Source organism: Numida meleagris, chromosome 7, assembly GCF_002078875.1.
Source record: "Numida meleagris isolate 19003 breed g44 Domestic line chromosome 7, NumMel1.0, whole genome shotgun sequence".
In the NCBI taxonomy this organism is placed as follows: Eukaryota; Metazoa; Chordata; class Aves; order Galliformes; family Numididae; genus Numida; species Numida meleagris.
In genome coordinates this window covers 13791857-13816218 of record NC_034415.1, presented here as the reverse complement: position 1 = coordinate 13816218, position 24362 = coordinate 13791857, and the positions used below count along the sequence as shown (strand labels likewise).

Here is a 24362-nt window from a genome sequence, read left to right as displayed (position 1 = left end):
GGGTATCTGCATCGACAGACCAACTTAAGCTATTACGTCTCTAGAACAGCGTTCAGAAAACAGCTCTACATAGAAATCAATCCACTGCTCTCCCTCAGCGGTGGCCCATCATAGGGATCTCCTCAGCGTTATTTTCAAGCTACAGCACGAGCCCACAACACGCAGTGAGCAGAACTGAAGCATTTAACACTTGAATTACTACCATATTTTCTTTCTAACCTACACGTACATCTAAATAGAGAGCCATTTTAGTAGCAGCAACAAGAAAACACATGGAAAATGTGGGCGGGAAAATGCAAACAGCAGCAGTAGCAAACAAATCTTGACTGCATTTGATTGAAATAAATGTACAATTTATTAGTGACTGATAAAAACATTCGTTATTTGATTCACAAATTAGTATACGTAATTGAAAAATAATATTAAAAGTGCATTTTAATCCTGCATATGTGCCTCTGGCCTCCTTTTCAAACTGAAAAGCATACTGTTAATAACATTAACCATTACTGATTTACAGCATAGAAATCCATTCCAGAATGCTCTCTAGCTACAAAACATATACAGCCCCTTGCAGAAACACTGAATTTTCCCAGAACCTACAACAAACAGCCAACACTGATCTCTTACATGAAACCCATACCAAGCAGCAACACCAGTGAGACAGCAAAACCCTTCTCCCTGTTCAGTCACCGCCAGCAATTCAGTTACCTTGACACTACCCCTTTCTACTCTTCTCATTTAAGGACAGTCTGATCCAACTTGTCTAGTTCCCAGAGAAAAAATGGAAGGCAGAGCCTTTTACATATACACCCTTACATACTGGAAGTGATATTTATGTGACCACTACATGACAAAAGCCCAATTTAGTAGACAGAATTACATGCCAAAGACGCAAGGAGCTCCACGAGGCTGGCACACAGGGCAGGTAGCACAGGGACACATTCTGCAAGATATGTGCACGAAGTGGGCTCTGAGGAATGCTAAGACAATATACTCACTCTGTCTGAATGCAGTAAGAGAATCAGCTGGAATATGACCAAGAATTGCAGCAAGCAATATAAACGTGACAGACCATTAGAAAGCTTCAGTCCTAGGGAGACTAAGTTGATACAGGGAGATTATCCCAAAGAATGGAAAACATGTGAGCAATGAGCGCACAGCAAAGAAAAATGAGAAGAGTTTTACTTCTGCACGCAGACTAACCATGTCTACTAGTGGTACCACACCAGTAACAACACCTCAGCCGCTTCAGCTTAAGCCCTTTGGAACCCAGACAGCCTCAGCTGCAGCACCCAGGAAATGGACTAAGCTAGCTGCAGCAGCAACCTTGTCTGCTCTCTGCCCGAGGGTGTGCGGAACACAGGCACAGCCAGGAGAGTGTGAAGGAGAAAGGAATTCTATTTATCTACACAGAACATCCCAGTGACATCCAAAACAGCTATAGTTGTATACATAGACCTATAAACATTCAAATTGCTCTTTAATCCTCAGAGAGAATTGTCAGTAACATTTTATATCCACAAAACACAAGTATTTCTGACAGCAGTTGCAAGAAAACACTTGTAATTTTTAAGCAAATAGTTTCTCAAACTACACCAATGTTTCACAATTTTTTTTTTTTTTTGAGTATTATCAGAGAAATCTTATCATCTGGTAAGTTTATGCAATCTTTTTTCTCCCCAGCAACTTAAAATTTGTCACTTGTAAACCAGTTCAATGAAGGGTAGTCTGAAGCATTACATTCCTATACTTCGATGAAAATCAGTTGCTGTGAGACAACACACCATCAAGTGCTCTCCCTGACAGAGGCTGAAGCGCAGGCTGGGGCAATGGCCAACAGCAAGCAGGCAACCACCAACCACAGGGGCCAGCACAACTCACCTCTGGCTCACAGAGAGCACAGGCACATGCTGGGCACAGCATGTGGCACAGCAGATATTAGAACATCTGAAGGAATAGGAAGGATATAGAACATGGAAATCCCTCACTAGCAATGTTGACCATAAATAGTTTTAAGACCTGCAGTAAGCTATTGAGCAGACTGAGCAACAGACATGGAGCTGTTGCTTGCACTGTGACACCAAAGCTTGCTTTTCTCTTTGAAGGTCTTTCAGAGGTTCAGGAAAGCAACAAAATGATAACTACTGTGGTGGCTTGTTTTCTTTCCTCAGTGTTCAGTATTCCTTTTTTTCTTCTTTCATTTCCCATCCAGAGAACAAGGCACCATAGTTGTTTTTATTGGTTTATCATTTACAGATTCAAGATTTTAGCATATATGACTGTATTGGAAGATCTACGTGTTAGCTGAGACTTGGGGCCAGGTGGTTCTACTTCTTAAGTGTTTGACACTTCCAACAAACTCACTTCACTTTATGCATCATTTATCTCCAGGCAACTATGGACTTATAAAAATCCAGATTTCCATCTGTGTTTGGCAGCAAATTATTTATGGTTAACCTCAGAGGAATACAAGAAAATCTCCACGATCGTGGGAAATTTTCTTTCAAACTTCAGTTGGTGATCAATATATGCCATTTCATCTCTCTTCAGCACAAACTGCTGATTGTTAAAACAAACAAACACCACCACCACCCCCAACTACTCACCCTGCAGAGTTGTCAATGGTTTGACAAAACCATGACAAGAGTGAAAAATTTCATGTTAAACACTGGTCAAGAACATCCTTCCTGTGTAAAATCTGCAACCTTTGAAATTCATTCTTCTTATAATAAAACAACAAACATCACTGGACTTCTGATAACCTTGTCTAAGTTTGCCTCACTTGGTTCATGAGATAATGCAGTGACAGTTTTATCTCTTCTAGCTTCTGCTATCTAAGGATAGTAACCGAGTTATACTAACTGTAACAGCAATATAATAACAAGGTCATTAAAAAGCAAACAAACAGCACAACACTTAATGATCACAAGAAGTTATGAACTGATACCATCTTTAGTTCTACCAAACTCACCATGCTCATTTTCCTGAAGAACTATTCCAACAGCTATCAGATCATAGTCTGCATACTGCACCCTAGTAATGGACCCTACTGCTGAATTATTGTCACAAAAATCATCAATCATACGGTAACACTTAAGTGACATAAGACTGGATATCAAAATTTAATGTATTAATACACGTTATTTGCTGCGTATATTTATTTATTAATCAGTGTTATATATTTTATATTTATAATTTATATATATTATTTCTACATGTGTATGCATGTAAGTATATGCGTTTTTGCTGAATTCTGGGACATTCTCAATTCTGCTATGTTCACTGTTCAAATAAACTCTCTACAATGAAATCAACTCTCTACAACCAAGCTGATGCTCAACACCCTGTTACAGATTTGGCCAGCAGTGTTTCTGGTAAGATGTGGGAAAGTTTTCTGTGACACATAATAGGTGCCAAAGTGAATTACACACCTAACTTAAAACTAAATTTGCTAATTCATTCATGTTAGAACTGAAAATTGATCAGGCCGTTACCCATAAAGTTGGATGTTGTGCTCAGATTAAACGACATGCTTTTAAATCATCAACTTTTAAAATAAACATTAATTTTAATCAGCCTTTCATATAAAACACAGTTTTAGATATCTGATTAATTTGATAAAGCTTCTACCAAATTCCTACTGCAATACATTCCCTACCTTTGAATTTATATGACCCTTAGTCTTAAAACTAAAAAAAATGAAAAAATCACACCACAAATCAAAGCAATCTGAGAAAAGTTTTATAACAAATAAGTTGTTCCAGCTTGTTATTTTTCTTCAAGTCTTAATTGTGAAATTTCTTCTTCTTCCGATTCTTCTTCCCTGCTGCATAAGCTGCTTTTTCACTCATGATCTCCTGATACTTCCTTTTATTATATCTGAACAAAATAGACAATTTACTTTTAATCATGGTAAATCAAAGTTTAGGAAAAGATAATATGGACACTTATGCGTCGATAAATGGATATTGACACTTGAATTACAGGTAAATGTAGGTGAATTTGTTTGGGAAATAATTTGAAGACTCAATAATTCTGGTATAATCACTGGGCTCTTCATGGCATATATAAATCACATTTTGAGCAGTATGCTAAAAAGCTGCTACAGTTCACAGTTGGAATGCAATGGAGAACAAACCCATTTCTCTCAGTGAACTTACTATCAACCTTACTCTGTTCAAGTCTGGAGAGTGAGATGAGATTAACATTAAACAGCGAATAGGATATACGTATTGTATATGAGCAGCTAGCTCCTCTATTAAGGGATTTTTATGTACCAATCACAATGGATCATTGCACACTTAGCAGTGCCAAGACTTAATTGCAGGAGTAAACTTACAAATATCTGCACTAGCGCTAAAATAGCTAGTTAAAGCCCTAACTAGCCAAAATAGAAATGAACTCATCAAATTTCAGACACATTCATTTTTTAACATTGCTTCTAATAAATACCTTATGAATCAGGTCAAGCCACAAAACTAGAGTTAAGAAGTAGCTATACTAAATTGCATTAAAAATGAAAGTACAAGCCTGTTAATGGTAACCTTATTAGTCCAAATCACGTATTATTTCCAAGAAAGCATGTCATTATGGGGAAAATGAGAAATGCACATTAACATCATGTAATAACCAATATGCAAATGGACCGACTAAGGGATCTATTTTAAAAATCTGCAGGTTAGGCAGACATGAATTCATTCAATTATATTGTGTAATTTTGATTCCTGTGACAGGCAGCAGACTGACATGCTTATGAAATGAAATCCCAACAACAGCTTCCACAGAACTATAGCCAGAACTATTCTATCATTTATGCCAAGAAAAATTAATCAGTCTTTAAAGAAACAAACAATAAAAATGTTGATGCATATGCATAAAGCACTCATTCAGGTTTTTGTCCCATGCCTGCATGGACACTTAGTTTATAAGTAAACCAGAACAGGTCTGAGTGTTTTCTTTTCAATGCTGACACTATTTTAAGAGTGACTGTCAACAGCGATGACCACTCATTTGGAGAAAATCCTTTTATGATGATAAAAAATATGCTGTCCCAGTCCAATTGTCTCCTGTCCCTTACATCTTCTCAACTGCAGTGCTAAAACAGACTAAAATTTTTTATTTGAAATTAAAAAACATTTAAGCTGAATAGAAATGATAGGAGATAGGAGAGTTATATAGTTAAAAATATACCTCTCTTATATATGGTATTAGAATTACAAAACTAATTTTAAATACCTTCTAAACTCAGAATCTGCAAGCAGCTCTTCAACAATTGTGTTCTTCCTCTGTTTCTTAGGAATTCGACTATGGTAAAAGTCTATGGGAGAATCAACCACAGTTCCAACCTAGGAAATAAAAATTATAAGCATTCTTACTGTAACAGCAAGATGTGGATTATTTTTTTAATCTTTAGTTACAATTCTAAAGACACCTACAGAGAAAATCAAAATGATATTATTAAAAAAGTGCAAAATATCAGAAAACAAAAGCAATGTTTTGCATGCAAAGTCACTTTTTGTCTCATGTTTACTGCACACAGGAGAGTCTGAGCTTTAGAACTGCACAGTTTTCAACATTAGACTACTGCATCAACTCTCTATATTCATTAAAAAAATCCAGTTCTTAACTTTCAAACATTGTCCCAAGGAGAAACCCCTACAAGAGGTGGTTTTCAAGATGGTTACACAGCAGTTAATCCAGCTCTAATACAGGCTTCTGGCTGCAAAGCATCCCATTTCTTCTAATTGGCATGCTGGCATGTTCTGATGTTATTTTAATGCCCATAAACTTACACAAGCAATAAAATTCACCCTTTAGCAAGAAATGGAGATGCAAACAATTGTCTCAAGCATGCTAACTATTCAAATAGACATAAGTGCATAGAACCAAGTCCACTTCTACAGTTTCTACAGTAATTTTATTTTCTTTTTTCTTGCATGTTTTCTTTATGCAAAACATCTTAAAGATGTAAGCTACAGTAGCAGAAATTCCAGCTGATCACAAAGCTAGTTGTCTCCATTCAAACTATATTAGCTATGAAGAAAATAAATGCTAATTATCTATACACTTCTCAAAACAAGCTAATACTGTAAAAAACAGTGAATCTCTTGTCACTGAAGGCTCAAAACAGGGATTAAGTCACATGTTTGTTCAGTCCCATGAGATCAGCCAAACTAAAAAAACAGCATATTCACCTATATAATAGAGTTAAGCAGTTGTAAACTTCAGCGAAGTACTCAAAATACTTAATAATTTAGCTAAGGAAATGAAATCCACAAAAATAGAAACTATCTACAAAATACGTTGAGAGTTAACAGTTCAAAATGGCAGAAAGTAGTATAATGCCTTCTCTTGCTTCTTCTTTACCTGGAAGTATTTGGGCAGACCATCTCTATCATTCTTCTTATAAAAATGCTTGGGGTCCAAAGAAGCTCTCATCTTCAACACTTTAAGATCATTTTTCAGCTCACTTGTGATTTCTGGGGCTTTCATACCAAACCAGCCATCACCTGTTGTCTTCTCCCGCTCTGCCTATACCAAGAAAAACAAAGTTGCATTCAGTTGCCACGACAGGATACAGTTGGGATTTCCCCCACTTCTACCTCCAAAGGATGGATAAAGCATTGAGAACTTAACTATGTACCTTTAAAAATATTTTATGACTCTTTTAATAAGAAGGTCATCAGCACCGTATTAACCACAGATTTGTATCATACAAGCACACATTATATTTCCCTTCACTGCCCTGATTACTAAAAGGCTGAAAGGATGGCCATAAACAGCGTGGCTCAAGGGAAAAAAAAAAAAGACTGTAGTTTATCACTCCACTTCCTGCAAGCCCTGTACACGCACACAGTCCCAGTGTGGGGCTTTCTATTAAACATTTTCTTTTGTCATCTGAGGCATTATCAGCTCTTTACTTACTCTGCGCTGTTTCTTTAGCTGCCGAAGTGATTCCCTGAAGGGTGGCACATGTTCCTTTCTTTCAAAATCTGGAGTTATTATACTCTTCTGCAAGAGCTGTAAGAGTCATTTTTAAAACATCAGTCAGTCAGAGATATCAGTTTTACCGTTCACCTGCATTTACAGAGCCTACCAAAGGAATGATGCAGAATCTATGCAGTCACTGTAATAAAATACTTTGGTTCAAACTCCCTCCTTAATCTCCACCAAAAAATTGTAGACCTTCAAAACATAAAGGCAGAGCAGAACCCTGGCCAGTAACAGCTAATTCTGGAAGAAGCAAGACAGCAAATGCTCCAGAATAAAGGTTATCGTAGATAAGTCCAAGAGAACACTCCCAACAAAAATAACAGACTTCCTTTATCTCGAAGGGTATTTTGAAATAAAACTACTATCTCAAACTAGGTACGGTACAGACCTGCATTTGCTGAAATTCATTCTTGCTATGGACTACCAAGCTCATCAGCAGACCTTCAGCTCGTACCATTAATCAAAACTGCATGCACAATCAACTTCTTTTTATTTTACACGATAATACTTATACGCAAGCTGGTTTCTGAAGTATCATATGTATCTGAACTCTAACCACTGAAACCAAATGTAAACGCACACGTAGGCCAAAAAGAGTAGAAGTTCTCAGCAAAGCAGAAAATAGGATACTTCTTTAAAATAACAACGTCGTATTACTGTAGTCATGGGTAGCTGCATAATCGTAAACACATTACCTGGTCCTTCTTTTTCTCCTTCAGTTGTTTAATTACACTTGAACCAGGTTTTTGTTTTTTTCCATCAAAGCTAATATATAAACCTCCAAGCTTCCTGATATTCAAACCAGGGTCTATGCTGCTGGAAAGATGCAAACTAAAAAGGGAAACAGTAAATGATTAGAATACTGCAACAAATCTTTTTCACTTTCTACCAACTTATGTTCAGTACTGCAGTGACTTTTAAGTCTCAGTATCTAGAAGAAACACATAACTAAGCTGTAACAAGTTAAAGGGAAAAAATCATGCTATTATATGGAGTGAGGGTTTAATAAACACCTGTGGATTCACTTTCACAGATCCTTCACGTTAACTCTAATGCTCTACTCCTATCTCAGATACTTCAATCCTCTATAAAATTTAGTTCTTTATTTGCTTAACCATGGCAAAATAACTTATAACCAGCTTCCTTCTTCTATACATTTAAAAGCTTGCTAGCTAAAGGGAAAAAAAAAAAGCCCACAAATATTTTCAACTCTTAGTGAAAAATATGAAAGTGCTAGAATTCATCAGAGAAATGTTGTCTGGAATGACAAGTAATTGCCTGTGCAATAGTGCTAGGAACTAAGCTATTAAACAATGTACGATGGCTGACCCAAAAAGAGCCTTCAAATAACAAGAATGCAGAACACCAATGAAGTACTATGGAAAAATAGGACAATAACTAAAAAGGTGTATCTGATACTTATCATAGCTAGAACACTTAGATAAACTTTCTTTTAAACTACGAACCAATCATCTATGACACCTTTATACAGAATGCCTGGCTAATTTTTGGTAATATTTCTAGCCTATCTAGAGGGTGCTTGAAAGAGCAAGACTTATTTATTAGATCTAAGCAGAGTATTTAAACGTATGAAGCATACAAAGGGGTTTTAGTAGGGAACTGGACTAGGTAAGCTCAAAAGGTTCCATCTAACCTACATTATTCTATAATTTTATGCTGGGCTGCTTTCACTTGAAGTGCTACCATATGGCAATCTAGAATCTTCCTTGAGCCATGTTTTAAAAACAAGAATTGAAAACATAAGAGCATATGCAACTTTCCAGGACTAAACAGGATGATCTAATTAAGCAATGTGTATGTCATTTACTGGACTTCCATTACTTACATCTGAACTAAAAATAATACAAAAATAAAAGATCAGTAACTAAGAAAGCTGTGACCTGAATAAGCAATTAAGTCAGCCTGACCAGCCTAAACCAGTTTCACAGTTCATTTTTAAACTCAATGCATACAAGGCTTCAAGATGCCTAAATATTTCAGATATTTCTGTTCTGCTACATGTAAAACTGAAAAAATAACTGAGTTACAATTCTACTTGATAACCTCAACAACTCAATTTTCCACATCTGTGACGACACTACTCCCTTTCATTCTGTGCCATTTAGCATGTAATATGCGTATCTTATGCATATATCTAATGCGATGCATGTTTTTTTTAGTTTTTCCCAGAGAGATACTTACACATCAATTTTATTTTTCAACAAATCATCATCTTCATCTTTCTCATCTTCATCTATCAGTTCCTCTTCAGCCTCTTCTAGATCCGAGGATTCTTCAACTTTTTCACTCCCTTCATGCTTACTTTCAACATCACTACCTTGGTCTACCTGATCTAGGTAATACTTCTGGCTGGAACCCATCCCAGGCTCAGTATCAATTACAAAAAGCCCTTCAACGTGCAGTGAATTCTTTTCTAAAGATTTCTTCAAGGAAGGAGTCCTCTCATCTGCCTCTGTGCAACTCAGATTCCCTTCCGCTGTACCTGTGTCTGTCGCATCACTGTTTTCAGATTCACCACTTCTATCTTTGCTCAGAAACAATGCAAAGGAATCATTTTCACCATTGGATCTTTTGCTGCTGTGGGATACAAGTTCAGCACGTTCTCTTGTTCGGTCTTCATGGCTGTCTACAATGATTCCAACCATTCTACAGCTGCTATCAGTCGTTTGTGCAACAGGCACATCATCCTCTGAGCTGCTCACTGCACTACACTGTTCATCCTTTCTTAATTCACTGGTATGGATGGAGGACCTCTGTACAGCTGCCTCAGCATCTACTCTTCTGTTTTCTGGAACTGTTTTATTTTCATTTGGTGTTATTTCCCCTGGGGATTCTAAAAATAATTTGGGACTCATACAGTCAATCAAACAAACATCCATATTCTTTAGTTTCATCTCCCCTGGTACTTTACTGTGCTCTTCCTGCATCTGGCCACTTTCTTCCTCTGAATCATCTATCCCAACAACCTGAGTATCTTTCATTGCTTTTTTAACCGGTGATTCAGTAGTACTTTTTTCTTCTATTTTTTTAAGATTGCTGGGTGTAATATCATCCAAAAAGTCTCGTTTCACATCTTCACTTGGGATTGCATTAGCAGATTTGGGAGAACATTTGCCCTTAGGTGAACTAGATTCTTTATTACACTCAGTCACAGAGGAAGCAACTTCTGTGTTAAATTCTGCAGCAGGGCTAGAATCAGAAATAAGGTCTGACTCAGATTTAATTGTGTCCTCAATTACATTCTCAGGTTTTGAAACAATTCTGTTTACTTTCTCAGCATGCTGAGTATTTTCTGCTTGTAATTTCATTCGCATGCTCCTAGTAGTTCGTTTGGTAGTAATGGATGGCTCCATATGAAAACAGCACGACTCTGCATCAGAGAGATCTTCACTCTGGGCTTCACAAACTGGATCTGGTTGCAACTTCTTTTTGCTCTGCCTGTTTCTTGTAGTTTTGGTAACATTAGACATCCGGACATCAGAAACAGCAGAGGAGCAAGACTCAGCTTCGGAGACATCATCTTCATCCACAGTCCTGCTTAACTCATTTAGAAAAGCAGTCCTGTCATGTCTTTTTTTGGCAGGAGAATCTGGTTGATAAGGAACTACAATTTGTCGCCTTCTTGTTACTCTTATAAACAGAGGTGTCTGAAGACCAGACAGAGTAGAGCAGTTTGATTCTGCCTCTGATGCATCCCCATCAGCCTGTGGATCGGCAGATGACAGTGCTGAATGAACAGCTGTATTCTCATTTCTACTGATCTGCATCTCTGTGCTATCACTGACATCTGGTTTTGTTCCTACGTGGTCCACGTCTTCCAGCTGAGATTCCTGAATTACATCAGGTTTACAAATTGCTTTACTCCTTGTGTACATCCTCGTAGATACCGAAGTACCGATTTCAGCAGATACTGTCTAAAAGAAGAAAACAAAATTTGTTATTAAAGGATAAGGTAATCGCATAAAAGGTATGCTGCGCAAATCACCAACAATCTTTCTTGCACAAGCCTTGTCACGCTGATAACATGTTATAGATCTCCAAGGAGCCTTATCTATGTGGAAAAAGCATTACTGTATCATCCCTTACTTATTTATTGTCTCTTCATCAAAACCGTAGAATAAAGAAAACCGTAACATCAAGAGATATAAATCAGTACTTTGCTTCATTCCAAAAAGTTCTGGCAAGCTGTCACAGGAAGCAGGTCCAGAAGGTGACATTCTGAAATGCATGCACATTTGCTCGGCTACAAAACGCGTAAGCCCAGCAGCAGGCAGGACACGCCCCAGAAAGCCCAGGTCCCGCGTCAGCAGTTGTAGGGACAGACTGCTTTCACAGCAATTGCAACGCTGGGCATACCCTGCTTCTCTAGTGCTCGGAAGTGACCTTGCAAAACAGATGAAAATGGTAGAAACGCTTCTTCTGCTGCAGAAACAGCGTTCTCCGATTGCAGGATATTCCTAACGTAGGAAAATGCCCGATCAACATAAAACACGCTGCCTAGACGGCCGGTATTTGCACGGCTAGTTGCACACCTTGTGAAAAGGCCACAGAACAGCGCTAACATAACCGCCGTACGAAGGAAAAAAAAAAAACCAGCCCGCGGAAGGCCAGCTCTCACCTCGAGCCCGAAACGCTACGCGGCCGAACGGCGCATAAGGACCTCAGGCGCGGGCGGCGGCACGGCCGGAGCGCGGCAGGACCCCGATGCGCAGGGACAGCCCCGCGCCGCCGCCGCCCCGTGCCGCGCCGCCAGCTGCGGGCGCCCACGCCGACGCGCGAGGGGGAAGATGGCCGCCGCAGCCCCGCGCCGGCACCCCGCGCTGCAGGCAGCCGCCCGCGACCCGCCCGCTCCCTGGCCCCCTCACCTCCGCCGCGTCGCCGCGCCCGGGCCCGCCGCCCCCGGCTGCCGCCGCCGCCGCCCCCACCGCCTCCCGCCGCCGCACGGCCCGTCTGGTGGCCACCATAGTGTCGGCCTCGCCGCCGCCCGCCCCTTCCGGCAGCGCTCCGCGGCCGAGTTCCGGCCCCAGCGCGGAAAGAGGGCTGGGAGCGAGAGGCGGCGCGGAGTGGAACGGTCACGCGCGCAGTCGTCTCTGGGCCGTCCACCGCAATGCGCGACACAACGCTGCGGGCGTCCCGGGGATCCCCACGTTCCCATTCCGCTCAGTTTAATGACTGCTGCAAGAAGGCAGACCATGAGAACCAAGTCTGGCGTAAAGGTGAAAGCAGAGAGCGGGGAGGAATGCGAGCTACGACGCTTCTCGAACAGGGACAAAGTTTTTTTTTTTTTTTTTTTTTCTTCCCCCCTCCCGCGCATCACACCACGCGGCAGGGAAGGGGCACCGCGTTAGGGGAAACGACGATGTATGCCCTTCTACAATGAGAGCTCAGTTTAAAGTACACAGTTTATGACAATGGCTCGGAGAAGTTGAAAAAGTACTAAGAGGACAATGAGAATTCATACAACAGCCATTCCATTTTTAATTCAAGTTGTCTATGAAAGGAAATCTCACCTCTCCCACTCATGCACAGAAATTAATATTGAAAAGCTGGTAAAGCATTATGCTATCAGTGACATCACAAAAACAAGATTGTCTTAAAGGGTGTTTTCCTGAATAAACGAGAACTTGCAGCAGTCGATAGCCAAAAAGGAAATAATTACACCATGAGGGCAACGTGCACATTGTTTTAGCACAGCTCTTACTTTATGGAATTTACAGAACACGCATGCAACTCTAATAATGGCAGCAGTCAAACAATTCAGAGTGGTTAATCAGCAGCGGCACACAACTCATAGCCGTATACAAGCTAAAAGTGAAACACCTCCTTTTCCAAGTCCGATGCACACTGACCCAACAGAAAAAACCTACATTTTGATTAGGAGGGGGAAAAAAAAAGAACATTTTATTGATGCATTACTAGTTCAAGTTCTCTGCCTCCTGTTTATCAAAACAACTGAAGTAGTAGAAGAAATCCACATGTTCCTAGGCTTTGCCATATAGAGGCAAGATAATGAAGAACTGAAAGGTATCTCAACAAAGAACCATGTTGTAACATAGTGGAATGGTTTATAGTGAGCTGGTATTTCCAGACCGTGCCTACAAGCATTCAGATTCCACTTGCTGCCTGCACAGTAGAATTTCAAAGATGGTGGGAGTCTGTTTCCTCACAGTCCAAAGTTCAAAATACATACAAATGATTTAACTAGTTCTATTAAGAAGTACTAGCAACTCCCACCTGAAATCCAGTGGAAAATGAGCATTTGATTTTAGACACTTAGAGCCCCTGCTGAACAACAGACAGAGCTTTTTTTTGCCATCTAGTCTGATTTGAATGCCAAGGAAATTAAAATGCCTTTTCAATAGAGCACATTAAACCAGAAGCCTTGCCTTAGCTGCAGCCATCTCTCCCTAAGACTCCAAAGCCAGTGCATTAAGCTAAGGCCAAACAGAAATATATCTAAGTCCAAGTTAATCTCCATTTGCATCACTTCTGAATGGCACCCAAGCAAGAAAGCTTCCTAGGCAATCCTCAGAAAGAGCATCCCTTCTACGTGATCACACAGTCGGCAGCCTTGACATTTACCCCTGTTTCTGACATGGCTGATTCAGATTGCGTAGCTCCTAAATATCAAAAATAAACACACACAGCTGAGGACAAGCTAAGTACTATTCGATTTCTGATTAACACAATTCTCATCATTTGTTTCCAGTTCTTATTTTAAACATACAATAAAACATTTTCTCCTTTAAGCTGTGAAGATGCCATCACTTGTGACGTACTAAAAGCACACTGAGGCACAAAAGACGGAAGGAATTCAAGTAATAAGAAGTAAAGCAATTTGGAAGATGCATCTGTTCTAAATCAGAGGATTGCTTTTTTTTTTTTTAAGCATGGTATTAAAAATAAACCAATTTTTCCCATCCACACAAGTTAAACAGCTAATTTGCCTATATACATAACAAGTAAAGACAGTTTATTTAGAATAATTTTTCATGAAAGATGGCAATTTTCTATAAAAATTAGTCCTTGAATGTTTGAAATCTACGTACATACCAGATTAGTAAATATTAAAGAGAAATTAAATTTAAAAATATATGCATCTCTATACTACCTAGTGGTAGCTAAAATATAATGACAATTTTTACAGTGAACTGGTCATAAAAAGAAATACTTTAAGCTGTTTCTTTATAGATCATTTCAACAATAAAACCAAAACATTTCTAATGAACTGGTCAATACATTAAAAATAGATAATTAGAACACTGCAGATGCTCCTTCTGACATCATACTCAATAATTACAACTTTTGGTCTTTGTTACAAATGATGTAAAAGTCTCTCTATGAAAAAAGGCATGTTCCTCCCATCCCCAAGAAATTAAAACAGTAGGCCATTACAAGGAATAGAAAAAGATTAAGCATTTAAGAGGCATTTCTTTTAGCTTGCATGATATAGCCTTTGGACTTGATAATTCCTCTGCTTTTAACAATGACTGAATACCGGAGAATCCATAAAGGAATCCATTCATGTGCTTTGATGTTCTGGATGCTTTCCTGAAGAACTTCTTGAAAACTTGCTTCACAAAGTAATTCTGAAGTTAAAAAGGAATATTCATGCTTAAAATAATGCCAGATAAACAGCTGCAAAAAGCAACACTTAGAATCTTTTGCCTACAGCGGAAACCTTCAGCAGCGTCAGGTACTCCACTTCTTCTGAATACATGCAAGGTAAATTCCATTCAACATTTCAGAAGAAATCTTCAGGATAGTTTTTCCCTTTCAACCAACATTATTCCCACAGAACTAATAAACAGAGAATTCCACCATATCAAATGGAGCTGATCAGCAGAGCTATTAGCAAGAAAAAGCAAAAATTAAAGTTGAGACACTAGCGAGACAAAATCAAAGGACAGTAAAGCATAAGGCTGAAGTTAGCAAAGTTTGTAGCATTCTCAATTCCTTTCGCAGTCACAGGAAGCTCATTCTTTATAGCATCTCCCATAACGGGACTCATTAGTACAAGCCCAGAAAGCATCAAGAAAAATAGGGTTAAATGCTACAAAGCAGAAAAAGCAGGAAAATACAAACTCTCCTAGTTTCCTCTGGAAAGTCAGTCAAGGCAACAATCTGTTTGATGAGGAGCATTCCCAACAGATATTCTCAATACTTTTCAGCTGACCAAGACAGAAAAAACAGGCTTTGCAAACAATGCATATGAAAATGACCCTTTGCCTTGTTTTCAATCAAAATTCTCTTCTTCATTTCATGACTCTTGATTGAGATTAGCTATTAAACTGCAGGCTGTGTTTTGGACATGGAATTTGCCACACTGAATGGCAATTAATCTTGTAGCCTGCTAGGGTAGTGCTGATACATGCTGAAGCACTGATGCAATTCATTAGTTATGACAGAGATACTATAAAACATGGTTTTAAACAGCATTTCATACAGGTTTGGTTGTGGATTTTTTATTTTTATTTTTTTAACTTAAGGGGGAAAGGGAGGAAAGGAGAAGAAAAAAAAAAAAACGTGATCACCGTGAACTGTTGATCATGAAGAAAGTGTGGGGAAGGAATGAACTACGGATTGTTTAAGACTTCTGGCTTATAGCTCCAGGAAGACATTTAAGGTACCATTACAGCAAAGATCATCTGATAAGTTTTGAGATAAATGAAGGCAATATTCTAGTGAGCTGATAGCTCAGAGTTCTAGAGTCTACAGAAAGTCTCAAAGTCCTTCAACCATTTAATAATCTGTACTAAACAACTGACGAATTCAAGCAATTACAAAAAGAGTTTGTGTAAGTCATCACAAATGAAAGAATCCTTCATGAAGTGTAATAACTTTCCGTGTCTAACATTATCCAAAGATCAACTGACCATCACCATTCTCATGCAAGATACACCACAGAAAAATTCTGGGTAAGTGGACTTTTGTTTGTCATTTACTGTCCTTCACCAAGAATAAAATGAAAGCTGTGTGTCATCTATAGAAATAAGTTATTTTTGAACAAAGCATAGTAAAAAAAAATTCTCAGTACTTTGTTCTTATATTTACTTTATTTTCTCCAATTAAAACTATTTCAAAAGACTAACCCATGCTGGAAGTCTGTTGCTCCCTCCACACCCTCTCTCCCTCCCCTTTCTGGAAGGGAAAGCAAGAACATAATAGAAATATTTTACAGAGGTGAAATTTCTGAAATCCTTTGTTCAGGAATCAAATGTAATGAAGTTTGAAATGCAGAGAAAGATCATTCCTGATTCTGTACTGAATATGTGCATTTAGAAGCCCTTGGTTACCATTACATGTCCGAACATTTCAGAAGCGTTATGCTGTCTTGCAAAGTCTTACCTTTCGGATCATTGTGAGTTAGCAGCTGTATGTCAAACTGCTTTGCAAATGCTGTGAGATCAGGGGGCATCACACAACAGGAAGCTAGGTTCACCTGATTGCTACTTGGTTTCACCTGAAAGTAACAGAATGCTTTTATAAGAAAAAACATTGTAGTTCTTCGCCCCTTCACCTGCTATTACAACAATGCTTTTAACAATCTGTCTTTGACCACTGTTGTGCAACCTGAGCAGGGACAGAAGTTTCGCAAGATGCTCAACAACCAACTCCAACACCTGCAACTTCCTGCAGCAAGGAGCACAAAACAAGCATAGGCTCTAACTTCAGGTACTATCACAGTGAGGCACATTCTAACCATCATGGCTTCCTGTCTATTGCACTCCCTAAATAGTAGAGCATTTCTACCCCCTCTCTGTAGTAAGAAGATTGCAGGGGTGTTACATCAAAAAAGATCTCAAAATCCAGCTTTATTAAGGATATATAATTTGCAGTCTCATATATTAAAAAAAAACAAAAACATATCATGTTAAAAGGGACTTTCCCACTGACTGCTCATCACAAACTAAATCCATGATCACTGTGCAGATGGTTATCAATTCCCTGAACTCTCTCTCTCAGTATATACAGTGCAGTGAGGAGTATAAAACAAGACTCTCAGCAGGACCTCTTACACAAATGCAGTACATTTGCATATTAGAAAAGAAATGCAAGAGCAGCGTTCAAAGGACTGATACAGAAACAGTAAATCCTAAGCTTGCACAAGCATGGTCAGATGCTAGTACAGACCCCCAGCACTCAAGTATGACAAGGCAATTAATCACATTGGACAATCAAACATTGTGCTGTTTGATTCAGTCTCTCTTCTTCTTTCAATTTACATTAAGCATTCAAGAAGCATTTTTCCAAAGGGAAACCTCTTTGGACAAGGGAACAAAACCCCCTTTGGATAAGGGGAAATGGCCTCAAGTTGCACCAGGGGAGGTTTAGGTTGGATATCAGGAAAAAGTTCTTTACAGAAAGGGTTGTTAAGCACTGGAATAGGCTCCCCAGGGAGGTGGTTGAGTCACCACCCCTAAACGTGTTTAGAAACCGCTTGGATGTGGTGCTCAGGGACATGATTTGGTGGTGGACTGTTAGAGTTAGGGTAGTATGGTTAGGCTGTGGTTGGACTTGATGATCTTGAAGGTCTTTTCCAACCTAAGCAATTCTGTGATTCTCTCCATTCTTTGAAGTCAAAACAGCTATAATCAAAATGTCACTGGAACAAACCTTAAGGTTTAAGAGTACTTTTTATGGTCCTGTTCATAAGAGTGTACAAAACTAAGCCCTCCTCTTCTTCAAAGAATTTGCTACTGAACAGACCCACAGCCTACAGTTCTTGGCGGCCTGTTTAGAAGAACACTGAACTAGTGACAATCACACTTTGAGCATTCCCCACATTGAACAACATTGTGACAGTCAGTAAGATGCTGAAAATATCTGGAGCCAATTGTTTGTTAGTATTTGTGATGCATATGATTTGTTATAATAGTTATTTGGTATAATAGTTTATTACAACATGGCAACCAACAAAATTCTGCCTCAGAAATGCTTCAAGTAGGAAGTTCATTCTCACCTGTGCCCATACATACAGCTGCTCTAGAAGTGTTTTATCAAGGTCAGAGGTGCCTATGGCAACAATCTTTTTGTTTTCAACTAGAGTTTCAAGTTCTTGCCAATAAGGTTGCAAATACTCCAAGGAGAGGCTAGTTCCGTCTTCAATAGGAGGTGGGGCAATAATGACCGAATCTAACTGAGCAACTCCAAGGGAAGAACACGCTGAAGAAATAAAGACGGCACATTTTTTGTGAGATAAGAACATAAGCGGTGTCACATCTCAAATTCAGCAAAAACAACACAGCTCCTGCTTCACTGCTTCCAGTTCACAATTTGAGAATTCTCTATCAGAAGCCAAGGACAGTAACACAATTTCTTTAGCCAAGAATCAAACTTACAGACCTATAACATCACAGTTAGCAGTGAAATTCATACCATTGTTACTTGCCTTTTTTTTTTTTAATTGGTAAAAGCTTACTGTATCACTGTTATGAAAACACCACGTGCTACTCACTGTTTAATAAGCTCTGTGTGAAAGAATAAGAACTTGCTCCTGCCTGGAGCTAGGAATCAGACTTGAGTTTTCGGATCCAAGATTACAGGGAAGCACATTTAATAAGTTTACTGACGGAAATAATGTGTAAAATATACTTGACTACTTATGCCTTTCTTTAGAAGAAAAGAGCGTATACTTGTGACAGTCACTGAATACATCTCTTGAATGTAAAATGTCCCAATTTTTGTTCTAAATACTGAAGTAAAAAAAAAAAAAGCCTTGAACTTCAAGATTCACACTTACCCATGTCAACTGCGTCCCTGATCGATGAGGAGTTTGATCCAACAATGAAAAGTTTTGCTGTTTTCAAAGAAACAAATCAATAACCGAACGAGCCAGCAATTATTAAATGTATAGCATATATAGCAGAAGTAAATAACTATAAGAGTTCTTGGTAAAGAGTTTTAAGAGTATTCATCAGTTCAAAAACTGGAAAAAAATTCTGGAAGGTGACTGCCAAAAGATAACACTGTTCTCTTGAATTTGAGAGTTGTACAGTCTGAAAATAAGAAATCATCCAATTGGATGGTCAAATAAGCTATAAAGCTAGGACAGTAGTACAAAGAGATCTCTTCAGAACTTACTGAGACTTGAGATGTACTAGTGTTAGTTTGGACCTCCTCCAAGTCTATTACATTTGACCTGGCACAATTACGCAAATAAATGTGCTTCCAGTGTTGTTTCTTCATTGTAACATTATCTGTGATAATTTGCTTCAGCAAAGTCAAAGATTCACAAAATAGTTTTTAAAGTGTCCTGAGGGGATGGAAATTAAAGCAGAAAAATGCAGAGCTGCTTTAAAACCTGAAACATGCTCGAGTCTTTCTCAGCTAACTGACGTAAGCATGACAGTGAGCACTGATGACATTTGACTTCGCTATTACAAAACAGGAAGAAAAAAATATACATGTGAACTTCCTATTAAAAACAGCATATGAAACCCTTTTATCCAACCAGATTTTTTTTTAAATCTGCATTCTTACCCGATACTTTCAGTTCATCCCTTTCTTCAGGATTCATTTTTTCTACAGCTTGAGCTACAGTACATTCCAGAACCTCTACTATTTCCTTTAGAAAGCACACGAGACAACTTGTCAATAGGTGACAGTACGTTTCTGAAGAATATTTTGAATTAAAACATAATTTCACAACCAAAACCTTACAGAAACAGGAGTAGCATAAAAATGCAGTTACACAAAAAGAAAGTAACACAGCACTTCTTGACCTCCGTGAAGTCAGAGGAAAATAGAACTGTATGACAGCTCCTAACAAAAAATCATATATATAACTTACTGATAAGAATTACTACTAAATGTTGTTCCAGTAATCTGCTTTTTGGATGTAAAGAGACCACTATGCCAAACTACCTTCCTAAAGAAAACAAACAAAAAAACCCCAACATCTTACTTGGCTGAGAATTCTTTTTTCCCCATCAACAGGATTCTTTAGTAAGCAAATATCACACATGAAAACAACAACAACAAAAAAGCAACCAAAAAGGGGGGTTGAGAAACACCATTTTAAGGTATCTGGAGCTGCAGACAATTTTATAAAAATTCAGTAGATTAATTCATATTTTAAAAGGTGCAACCAAGTACATATTTGTGTTCAAATGCAACGTGCACAATATCTCTCCTACCTGATTCTGATCTTGTCCAGCCTTCGAGCTCCATTCAGTCAGCGTTTTCTGAATGCAGTCCCGCACCTAAAAAATATTTTGATACTCAGGTGCGTTTATCTTTCAGTTGCATAGAAATACAGTGATTCATAGGCATATGGCAGACAGCAGGTAAACTCGTGACCCCATTTCTTCAACCACAGATGATTCTTCTTTCATAGTTTCTATATGAAACTTGTTCAAACAAGCTAACTCTAAAAGAATTCCTCTCCTCTTTCACAAAGAGTTTTAGCAGTAACACAAGTACTGTATTTCATTTATTTCTCTGATGATGCCATCCTAAAAGGAATTGTATTGCAAGAAATAGAGATCAGTGTTTTTGTTTTTTTTTAATGCAGAGATTAAGTTGTTAAGTAGCATATATGCTGTAACAACGTTACAGTCAACCACTTACTACTCATTATATTCATCATTTCTCTTTCCAAGGTGCAGCTGACCCTTTCCCACTTTCCTATTCCATTGTGCCAAATTTATAGAGGGATCCTTCAGATCCTACCTTACAGTTGCATTTTTCCTGCTTCCATAGATGCAAAATGATAAGGATTCTGACCATGAATATGAATGAGCATAGCAAGGCAAATCTTAAGTCCCAGTAAGCTAATTAACGAACTGAATATTGCATCGGTGCTTCAGCTGCACCACACTGCCGCTTTCCTGTAACACGCTGCCCTGCAGAGTAAGGCTATGCACTGTCAGACTGTATCTGCCACGGGGAGGAGCACTTCACAAGCCCCTGTGTTGCTAAAAGGGCAGTAACACACCTTGTATCTGTGTGAATACCTACTTCTTGTACCACTGAATGGCAGTTTCCTGGGACAACTAACATGAACTCAGACAGCCCATCATTCCATGCACCGAAGCCAATGCCCTACCACTACACATGAACCGGGCAACACAAAGACCAAGACTTAATCCTGTAAGAACACTATGCGAGACACTTAAAACATGAGGAATAAAGTAATTGTGTCAAAAGGCAAGAACTGACTCTCCTCCACTAAGCAGCTATCCGTGACGCTGGAAATCTTTAGCATGTTTTCAGCAACATAGACTATCTTTTCCTTTCTGAAGGAAAGAGCAGGACTGCTCAAGATGCATATCCTATTTCTACTACTTTGCCACTCCCTATTGCTGCTGCGCTGAATTGAACAAAGCTCTGTCCCCAGGGCACAGCACCATCTCCCAGCACACGTGAGAAGCTCAGTGCACCCAAGGGCTCTGAGCAGCACAGTGGTTACAGCTCACTGTTACTAGCCCTATGGCTCATTCTTTGCAACTTTCTGGCTTATGTTCTTACACTAGGAACCACAGACACTACCACACTAAGTAGAATAGATAAAAATTCATTTATTTCTGATAAATTATGCTAATTGCTTTTTGGAATACCAGCAATGCCGGCAAGTTGGCAGACTTACGTTTAAAATGAAAACTTCTCTGTAATCAAGTGTCAGGAAACACCCTAACAGACCACAGTGCCATTCTTTATTAAATAACCTTCCAGATAGTACCGACACCAGTTGCTGGTGATGCTGCAGCTTCATCCTAGCTGCAAGATCTATTTCACACAGACCACAGCAATCATTAATAGGGCCAAAGTAAAAGCCATCACCCCACAACAACAAAATACAAGTATGAGGAATTCTTCCTTCATATTGCATCGCCTTCCCGAGCGGTCACCGCTTTCATGGTTTGTGTGCGGTCACTGCACACTCAGCCAACTTCTCTCGTACCATCACGTCACTGCAGCTCCAACCAACTCTGCTGAGTGCTGAAGGGCAATCTTCAGGCGCCTGGTTGAACTGGACAGTGAAGCAGGGGTTCTGTAGTCCACAGCCACAGGATCCCTCAGTTACATACAACAATTGCAGGTGGTGACACATACTGCTGGGGGTAATAGTTTAAGTACTAATCAAAAATACATTTTTTAAAAACAACAAACGACAGCTGTAGTCTTTAAAGAAGACATCGGTGGCTGCACTTTGCCTAGACTTGTCACCAACACTGAAGCATTAAAATGAATTCTAAGTTAGAAAGGAGAAGTCTCACCGTCTGCAGTGACAACTGGCGTCACATCATTCTCCTGACGAAGCATGAGGAACCCACTTGCCTTACAGCACCGTAATGCTCGATTCCCCGAGACCGAACGCACAAACTGGTTACACCAGCAAAAGCCTCAAACACGACAACTTACAGCCTCGGCGCTGCTCTCAAGGCGGACAGCGCTTCACCGGCCGCTCCGCCCGACGCCGCGCAGCAGCCGGGCTCCAGGAGCGCAGCAGCAGCCCCGGGCCGAGCGCTCCCGGGGCGGCCCGCACTGCGCAACAGCCACCGCGCCGTCGGTATTTCTCACGGCGGCGGCGCGGAGAGCACGGCCTGCCGGACCTGCGTCGCCCTCGGTAACGGGCGCCAGGCGATGCCTTCGCGCGCCAGGAAAGCGACCGAACAAGGAAAGCCCCGAACGTCAGCTGGAGAGCCGCAGGCATCCCCGCACGCGCCGGCGGAGGGTCCCGAGCGCTCCCTCAGGCGCTGCTCAGCCGCCCTCCCCCCCTCCCGCAGCCCCGCGGCGGAGCCCCTCCCCCCACGCGGGGCCGCCCTTCACGCGCGTGCTGGCGCCCGTCCCGAAGGGAAGCCCGGAGCCGCCCGCTCACCTCCTCGCTGGGGGTGGCGGGGCACTTCTTGCGGCCGCAGCCCCAGCTCAGCAGGTTGCCGGTCTGCAGGTTCAGGGTGCCCGCCCGCTCCAGCAGGGCGCGGGCGCCTTCCGTCCCCATGGCGAAGCCTCGCGCTGCGGCGGCACCGAGCGGCGCCGTGACTCAGCACGCGGAGCGGCGAGCGGCCCACGCTTTGTGACCGTCCGCGGTCACATGGCGTGAGGACAATGGACGGCGGGGCGGGGCGGGGCGGGGCGGGCTCAGCCGGCGGGCAGCGCGCACCGGGCTCGGCTCGCTCTGCCGTCGCTGCCTCACGCGCCCGCCGCGCGCCTGCGCAACACCGCCCGCCGCCCGGTGAGCAGCGCCCTCTGGGTGCCGGCGGCGGCGCGAGCCACTGAGGCGGGCCCGGTCCCGCGCCGCCGGCGCTGGGGGCGTCTATCCGGTATCGGTCCGCCCGCGCCCCAGCTCGCGGCTGTTGCGCCAATGCCGCTCGTTTTGCTCACCGAAATCGCCGCAGCCGTGCGAGGTTCAGTCACGGCACCACGAGTAATAAATGGGGGTCGACAGAAAGCGAGCAAAAAGCCTCCAAAGTAACCCAATGGCTATTTAGTTCTGCCGTGCCTTCTTTCTGATGAAACTTAAAACGTAAGGCCGCGACGTTGCAGCAGTTCCACAGCAGCTGTGTCAGCGAGCGTGCCGCTGATTTGCAAAATTTGATTTCTTAAAACACGAAAACCCGGAGCGTGACGCGTCCCGGGGCTGGCCTCCCGCGCTCAACGACGGCCCTGGCAAGGAGCGCGCCCCGCTGTGCCCGCCGCCCGGCATGCGGCGTGCGGGGCCCCGCCTCTCTGGTATCTGCTGTGATATCTCCGGTATCTCCTGTGATATCTCCGGTATCTCCTGTGAGGAGCTCTGATGGCTGCGGATGCGTGGAAGCGGGTAACGCCGCGGCGGCCGCAGGGAGCTTCCAAACTACTCGGTACGAGCCCTTCTGTAGGATGGAGGCGCGCAGCCGTGAAAAAGCAGCGCTTTTGCAGCAGAATTTGCTCCTATTGAATTGGTTTGGTCTAGGACACAGACGGTCCGCGCCGAGCGGATGGGGGAAAACAGCACTGCCCTGTGCCACGCGCGTGTCCCCAGCGGGGGCAGCGGGAGCGGGGTCTGCTTGCGGGCTGCCGGACCGTTCCCTTTTTGCCGGTTAGAACCGTTAAGGTTGGAAAAGACCTCCAAGACCATCAGTCCAACCATCAACCCATCCTCGCGACGCACTGAGCCACGTGCGTCCTCAGAGGATTCTCCTTAATCCTCTTCAGATCAGCAAGACATACGGCCGGTGTCTTGCAGTTATTCTGTCACGCTCGAAGACGAACAAAGCGTCCTTCTGAGCCCACCGCCTCTCACCCCGAGCGGGTACTGAGCGTCACGCCGCCCCTACGGCCGAGCACCGCTACGGACCTCGGCCCGGAGTCGCCCCCGCTGCCCCGCGCTGTCCGGGGCGGGGCCCGACGGGGCGGGGGCGACGGGG

At 41.5% G+C, this 24362-nt stretch overlaps 2 protein-coding genes across 2 annotated transcripts; both read right to left on the bottom strand.

The window, feature by feature from the left end:
* DNTTIP2 (deoxynucleotidyltransferase terminal interacting protein 2) lies at positions 337-12077 on the bottom strand (the record flags this gene model as incomplete). The annotated part of the gene is made up of 7 exons (XM_021404997.1): positions 337-3879; positions 5236-5345; positions 6367-6531; positions 6925-7020; positions 7689-7824; positions 9196-10928; positions 11880-12077. Coding segments are annotated over 7 exons (2532 nt in total), but the record flags the coding sequence as incomplete, so codon positions are not given.
* On the bottom strand, positions 12469-23096 carry GCLM (glutamate-cysteine ligase modifier subunit). Its single transcript, XM_021404808.1, has 7 exons — positions 22838-23096; positions 20154-20219; positions 19498-19582; positions 18758-18814; positions 17978-18180; positions 16363-16477; positions 12469-14603 (listed from the first exon to the last, which is right to left on the bottom strand). The coding sequence occupies exons 1-7, from the start codon at positions 22955-22957 to the stop codon at positions 14434-14436; spliced, it is 816 nt and encodes a 271-aa protein (XP_021260483.1). The 5' UTR covers positions 22958-23096; the 3' UTR covers positions 12469-14433.